This window comes from Sander lucioperca, chromosome 23, assembly GCF_008315115.2.
Source record: "Sander lucioperca isolate FBNREF2018 chromosome 23, SLUC_FBN_1.2, whole genome shotgun sequence".
Taxonomy (NCBI): domain Eukaryota; kingdom Metazoa; phylum Chordata; class Actinopteri; order Perciformes; family Percidae; genus Sander; species Sander lucioperca.
In genome coordinates, this window is record NC_050195.1 from 10,353,734 (window position 1) to 10,361,650 (window position 7,917).

Sequence of the window (7,917 nt, forward strand, 5' to 3'; positions counted from 1 at the left end):
CATAAAAACATGAATCTGTTTAAAAGTTTGGGGTGAAATTTCCAGCTTATGAACTCTCATGTAGAGGTGCAACAATGAATCGTTGAATCGATTAGTTGTCAACTATTAAATTATTCACCAACTTTTTTGATAATCGATTAATCGTTTGAGTCATTTTTTTTATTAAAAAAAAATAAGATTTCTCTGATTCCAGCATGTTAAATGTGAATATGTTTCTAGTTTCTTCTCTCCTCTGTGACAGTAAACTGAATATCTTTGAGTTTTGGACAAAACAAGACATTTGAGGATGTCATCTTAGGCTTTGGGAAACACTGATCCACATTTTTCACCGTGTTTTGACATTTTTATAGATCAAACAACTAATCGATTAATCGAGAAAATAATCGACAGATTAATCGACTATGAAAATAATCGTTAGTTGCAGCCCTACTCTCATGCTATGTAAGTTGAAACAGCGGTACCCCAGGTCTCATTTAGGTCAGAGTCCAACATAATCTCATAACCTTTCCACTCTGTGTCTCCATGGAAGACGGAGAAGTCACAGCTGTATGATAACAGTGCTGTCTCATCCTGCCATGGTAATGGAGGAAGTAAACACATAACACATTTAGGGTTGGGTACCGAAACCCGGTGCTAATGCGTTAGAGGCAACAAACACATCGCTGCATGTGACGCTAGTTAACAGGTAATCAACTTACTTATAACTTTTAAGCAACACAAATTCAAGTTGAGTTCTCCGTTTTCCTGGTCAACTTTTGGACCGATACCACTACCAGGAATTCGGTACCGGTACCGATTTTTTTGGTAGCCTACTTTCTCTCTAAAACATTTTTTATTTCAGTTGTAAAAATAAGTCCAAACCTATTTATCTTTTTAGGGAGGGAGATCAACTACGGTCTGTTACACCAATACTGTATATTCAACTTCACTAAGGATTTATTGATCAGTATAAAATGTATTTAAAAAATAGAAAACGTCAGACTTCCTAAGGTATTGTATTTCTAACCAGAGGTTTAGGGGCTGGGTCCGGTTTGACTTGTCGTTCGGTCCGGATGCGGACCTCGGTCCGGACTTTGAGAAGCCCTGCTATTAACCGTCGATGGGATTCAACACCCTTTTGGAAAAGCTACGGTGACTCCCACGGGAAGCGTCCTCACTGCTCACTGTCCCAGGGGGAAAAGACGTGTACCTTCACTTTGGTCTTATTGAAAGACAGGTCAGGTCTTGGGCAGAATGTGTAATTTTTTTGTAGCAACGAAAAAAGAAGCTGATGACAGCATGAAGCCCACATCCAGAGATCACTGGTAAAGGTCAGAGTTTTAGAGAAGAAGAGGTGGGCTCTTTCCAAAAGATCCAGCGACATCGGAAAAGCATTTGAGAGGGCAGGTGGTGATTTGGAAATGGTGACTAAGGTGTCTTTTTGAGTGCTTGCTAAAAAACTTAAAAGGCTGAAAAAGATACCGCGTTCAGGAGAGCAGTTAATCCAACTCTTTATCACCACCTGGCAGACAGAAGATTAGGAAAGTTTCCGTTGCCAGTCAGATGGGTAAAACAATATAAAACAAGTCTGTGCTCAGTGTTAATGGCCACTGTGATAAATTCAACGAATTAGAACAAGTCATTCTCCTGTTTAATATACCCTTAACAAACTGCAGGCAAGGAAATGTGTTTGGCAGTGGACTCTGAAACGCTGGCAAAAGGGTTTAAATGAGGATTAGATATGACTGCAAACAATTAGCAACTGAGTGTAGATTAGTTCATTAAAACATAAGTGCCAACAGTACCACTTGGTCCATGGGGTCATTGGAGTAGTAGTTCTCAGCGTGTGTGCAGCGGATCCAGGCAGGTTTCAGCAGCTCTTCTTCTTCTTTCTCAAAATCCCCCTTTTCTTTCTCTTTCTCCGTCTCTCTGTCTCGGTCCCGTTCTCGTTCTCGTTCCCTCTCTCGCTCTCGCTCTCTGTCGGCGAAGGACTCTTCGGAGTCTCGGCTCCTGGCGGAGGAGTAGCTGCGCTCTCTGCTCAGGCCGGAGGAGCTCTCCGTCCTTCGATCCCTCTCCTCTTCCCAGCGACCACGTTTCCTGTCTCTGCTTGTGGAACGGCTGCAAAGCGCACATTTAAAAAGGAAAGGGAAGAGAAAAAAAAGCCAATTATCGCACTAGGCCGAGACGGAGGTTATGAGCACTGGTTATCAACGTGGGACCAGGGACCAAGTTAAGGTTGCATGATGACACCAGAGGTAGCTCCAATCGCTAAATGAAGAATGTTAGGTATGGCTGAAAGCGCTCAATGGTGTTTTAAGCCCCCAACGTCGACTTCAAGGCACCTAACCATTGCCTAATCCTAGTGCTAGCTGGCAGTGCTGCCTGGAAGACGACGTTGGCGGCTTAAAACACCAAACACTGTTGAAAGCAACAAAGTTATTAAAGGGGAGCTCCATTGATTTTACATGTCAAAGTCAAATTACTAGTCACTAAAAAAAGAGTGTAAAACATACTTTGTAGAGACTCTGGAAAAGCTTTGTGTAAGAAAATTACTCCTGTGACATCACCTCAATCTCTCGGCTTGGACTACAATTTTTTGACAAAATAATGCCATTATTGGGGTGCCCTGGCGCCCTAGGGTTAAAGGCGCTGACCGTGCAACATCCCCGGTTCACATCGGGCCTGGGACCATTGTTGCATGTCATTCCAGAGAAGTAGAACTGAACCAGTGCACTTGGTATTGTTGGTATACCAAGTGTAGTGGTTCAGTTCTACTTTACAGACCATATAAAATACTGAACACACTTCTTGCTGTTAAGACTATTGTCATTGTTAATTGTGATTGGTATCACATCTTTAAAACGTCATGCCCCTGTTTGTAACGGCAGCTTTTTGTTGGCGTTTTGTTTTTAATTGTTATGTTTTGGGGGCTTAATGAAATAGGCGGCTGTAAAGAGATGACAGGAAATGGAGGGAAAGAAAGATCTGGAATGACATGCAACAATGGTCCCAGGCCCGAGGTGAACCGGGGATGTTGCACGGTCACCGCCTTTAACCCTAGGCCGCCAGGGCGCCCCAATAATGGCATTATTTTGTCAAAAAATTGTAGTCCAAGTAGGGGTGCAAGATATATCGACTCAATATCGTGATCGCAATATCTCGTTGCGCAATATTATATTAAGGCATTAAGATCAATTTCCAAAAGATGTTTTTTTTATTCCTCTTTTTAGACAACTTTAGCATGGGTATGTAAACTTATGAGCACAACTGTATACAAACAAAAAAAAGACACAAAAACACAGGAGGCATGAGAAAAGCTGCAAGCTGTCAAAAAGTGACCAAAGAAATCATCTGGAACAGTTTAGAGGTTTAATGGTAATTAATATTACACAGTTTTGATAAGACAAACACAATTTTGAAAAGTGTTTTATCATAGAACTGCCTTCTTCTGCAACAATGGACTGCATGTGTATAAATAATAGACTGTGTGTGTTAGGGGTGGTACGGTTCACAAAATCCACGGTTCGGTTCCTATCACGGTTTTCGGTTCTGTACGGTTCTTGTTATTTTTTCTTTTAATCTTTAACACTCCAGAAATATACTTCAGCATATGATATATAGCTAAAATTAGCATATTGAATGCATGTTGCACAATGCTTGCACACAGTGGCAGTTCTATCTATTGTTTTATTTCCGCTGTCAACATAGGTAACATGAAATCCAAAATGTTCCCACACGCCAGACTATATACGACGCTGGCGCATCCTCCAACTCCGGGCAGCTTCCTCATCTCTCCCACTTACCATTTCTCTTATCATGTGACGTGACCTGCAGCACTCCACACTCCACCTGAGGAGCGGTCGGCTCGGCGCCTCTCAAAATCTGACGGAAATCTTTCAAACTGACCTTGATGACGGCCTATTTCTCGCTTAAAATGTTTTCAGAAACACTTTTCGGTGAACTATTTTCGTAAAAAACGAGATCGTATTCAGAACGAGACGCCATTAGAGTCTGTTTTGAAATTCGGGAGCAGCAAGAACCACGTGACGCATTCGTCCAATCAGCTGCCATGTGTTGCGTTCATGTTGCTCATCCCCCTCGTCGTTTGTGTTTTAACATAGGTGTCGAAAGTGGGCACTACGGCAGTAAGTGGTTAGTGCACATTAACAGTGTACTGACGAACCGTGCGACGCACACACGCTCCGAACCGAGACATGCGAACCGAGCGATTCGGATGTTTTTTCATGAACCGCACCACCCCTAGTATGTGTACCTTCGAGGCCTCTTTCTGTGCCTGTCGGGCGACTGGGATCTCCGACTTTCTCTGTGACGATACCTCTCCCTGTGAACAAGCACACACATGGTAGTAAGAAAATTCCTCTCACAGATTGACCCCTTTTATGAAAGTTACTTGTTGTTATCCACGTACCTGCTACGTTCCCTGCTCCTGTGTCTGGGGGAAGCCCGGCCTCTGTCGTACTCCGACCTGTACCGTCCGCCCTCCGGCCTGCCACGCTTGTCTGGACTCCTCCCGCGGTCCTTCCTCTCGCCAGGAAACTCCATTTTATGCCGGTCACTATGGCTACCGTAGCCGAAGCCCTTCTGCCTGTGATCATTGTCGCGATAGCCTCTCTCTGGAGACCTCCTGTTGTCCATGGGCTTCTCAAACTTGTATTGCCCCCCGTGCCGGAAGCTGTGGTCTGGTTTGAATGAGCTGGAGCTCTGAGTGTAGCCAGGGTTGAAGGGAGGAGGAGGGAAAGGAGGGTGGGGAGGATGCGGGTAGTTCATGGAGTATGGAGAGTGGTAGCCCATAGAGTGAGAAGCTATGGGTGGGGGCATGGATGGGTGCGTTAATGGTGGTGGGGGCACGGGAGGCATCATGTAAGGGTGGTAGGCATTCTGAGCAGCCACCTGGGACCCTGATGTTGGACCACCTGTGGAGCTGGGAAGGGGAGGAGGTGGAAAGTTAGGCGGGGGTTCCGGATAGCCGTGGCGGACGGGGGGCTTGGGGAACGGTGGGCGCACTGGGCACTGGTTGAGAGAACTGGGAGTGTGGGACGGTGCTGGCGGAGGGTACTGCATGAAGTCAGAGTGTGGAGGCATGTAGCCGCTGTTTCCATGGTAGCTTGAAATGGGAGGGTTCTGGGGATCGTAGTGGTACGGGGGAACAGGAGGATGGGGAGGTGGCGGCCTCAGGTTGGTGGGTCGGAAGTTCTGAGGGGAGCCGTGCTGGCCTGGGGGCATTCCTCCCTCTGAGCTCTCCCGATCCTGATGGAAAGACATGACTGTGGAAAATGACAAAATAATCAAGTAAGTTTCCAAATCTGAAACGAGCCCGAACCTGAAAGTAAATGCACCTAGATAAAATTTCACTTTATTCTTCAGCCCAATTTATGGTCCTGTGTTATATCAACGCCGTTGGTCCGTACGCCTACACACACTCTCCGGCAATGTCATCACACCTGTGCAATGTAGTTAGAGCTGGGCAATATGAAGAAAATCAAATATCACAATATTTTTGACCAAATACTTTGATGTCGATATTGTAGGGTTGACGATTGGGGCTTTCACAAGGTATTTACACAATAAGATTTTTGATAAATAATCATCAGTATTGTGGAAATATTAACTAAGTGGATACAGGCAAATAATAGAACAGCTATAACAGTGTGGTAAGTTCAGAAAATGATATACGTTTACTGTAACGTAGCATTTAAAACCAGGAAAATAAAATACCTGTGTCATATTAAGACACCCAAAATCTAAGGCTATATCTAGTCTCGATGTCTATTTAATATTGCCCAGGCCTAAATGTAATGTAATTCAATACAACAGCTCTGTCACGAATTCTACTTGCACAAAGCTTATAATCTTTCGTTTTTTTGTTGACATTGTCAGAAAGGTAATAATGTTTATTAATGAGATCATAGTGGGTGGTGGTGCTGTACAGGAGTGCATTACACTGACAGGTGATTCTAATATTCTGCCCCTCTCATGTATGTAAATGGCAGGGCCAAAATATTAGAAACACTTCTCAATATGATTCAGTCCAGTTCAAACCCACTGCAAACTACAACCTCAATAATGCACAATATTTGTAAAGGAAGGATTTATGGCAGAGCTGTTATTGTATTGGATCACATTATACAAGGGTACCTAATAAAGTTGCAGGTGAGTGCATATTAAAAAGATTGACGCCAAATCACAGGAGAAGTTAGATTTCAAAGTGTTACATTTGGATTAACATTAGGTTATGATCAGGAGTGGTAGAGATGACTTGATGGTTAAAACATCAATTTGATGGGAAAGCAGCCTCAGAAACAGCAACGGTACTGTCAACATTACCAATGCTTATTAGAGACATGCATTCCTCTGGGGGATTTGAATGCGTTACTTCTTATTATTTTCATAAATACTTGTTTCTTATTTAAAAAGGGACAAAAACAGAGAATACCATCTCTGTTGAGAAAAGTAACACTGTAGTATAAAAACACAATTACAAGACAGTACAAATTCACTGTACAACAACATCACTTGTGATGGTTGTCGTCTGTGTGTGTGATGACTATTTTAAGGGGCTGACTCATCTAGTTGCATTTTTGTACATACGTTTTGTTCTCATGTCTTTCTTGCAAAAGATATTGTTCTTATCTCTATGAGACATTTCGAGAATAACGAGACTACACAAAATAACTAACTGACTTCGTGGTTAACTTGTAGCTATAGCAGTTTACCATAAGCAACAGCTGAACACCGGTTAAACGAATTGCCTGCACTGATGTATGTTAGCATCATTAGCTAGCTAGCGTTAGCTACAACAGAGGCCATTTTCAAAAACGCGCCTCAAGTGTGGGACAGTAACAAACTAAATGGTATTTCTAGAGGTTAAAGTAGTCACTCTGGGTCAAAAATAACGTTAGCATTTTCTTTCAAGCTAACAGCAGCAGCAGCTAGGTTAAAGCTACACTTGCTACCCGGTGCTAAACATGTTAGCAGGCATGCTAGCACATCATGACAGGATACGAGTGGAACAAATTACCTTCAAAAATAAGGAGCGCTAGGAACAGAAGCTTATCATTCACTCTTCACTATTGGTTCAAAAACTTAAAATTACGCTGGCGTAAATTGTCTTAAACATGGATACTTATATGAAGATATGCAATACGACGTGCTATCCGTTGGGTATCACGCTTTCCGAGGAGCCGTGTTTCGGGTCGGAATGGTTAGACAGAGGAACAAGGGTGGACCAATCAGCGATTGGATTGTAGTTTTGAAGGGTTTCTCTGGCTTTAGCTGATGCTGAAGCACCTTCTTATATACAGTCTATGTGAAGCACCAACAATGCACTTTTTATCATGCTATGTTATTGTAACCTGGAGAGTTTTTTATTCCTTACACTTTAATATTAATGTTTTCATGATTCTCAATTTTTGTTTGTGTCAAAAGCCAATAACCAACAAATATGTTAGGCTACTTGTATCAGCAAGGCAGCTTAATATATTTATTGCATTTCATTTTAAATTTGGATGCACTCTAACAGACCTGCAACTATTTTCTGACTTTTAATCTGCGACTTATGTGTCAAGTATTCATTTTACACATTTTACATTTCTGTGCACATAGATAGCCTAATAAAGAAAGTTACAGTCTTTTCAATTCAACAGAAATCCACCATGTGGCAGAACAAAACAATATATTTAATTAAAAGCCATGTGTTCAAAATTCAAGAATACTGCTAAGCATACCATTTAAAAAACTGTTACTGTGCACTTGTGCCAAGTGCCCACTAGATGGGAGCAGAGCTTTTTGTAAAAAATAAAAACTAAAAAAAAATACTAAAGAAAGAAATAAAAAACATGCAATGAATTAGTGCAACATTGCCATGGAAACAAATCACACATCATTTCCATTATGAATTAAGCAGAGGCAACACAGCCG

The 7,917-nt window shown here is 42.4% G+C and overlaps 1 protein-coding gene across 2 annotated transcripts in view; it reads right to left on the minus strand.

Moving 5' to 3' along the window:
* Positions 1-7,232, minus strand: part of drosha (drosha ribonuclease III) — a 95,356-nt gene extending 88,124 nt beyond the window's left edge. For both annotated transcript variants that reach the window (XM_031285174.2, XM_031285173.2), the window contains exons 1-4: positions 7,019-7,232; positions 4,409-5,264; positions 4,253-4,321; positions 1,785-2,097 (exon numbers count right to left, since the gene is read on the minus strand). In XM_031285174.2, the coding sequence (XP_031141034.1) occupies positions 1,785-2,097; positions 4,253-4,321; positions 4,409-5,262 (1,236 nt within the window). In that variant the 5' untranslated portion in view covers positions 5,263-5,264; positions 7,019-7,232. The remainder of the gene's footprint in view (positions 1-1,784; positions 2,098-4,252; positions 4,322-4,408; positions 5,265-7,018) is intronic.
* Positions 7,233-7,917: the final 685 nt, after the last annotated feature.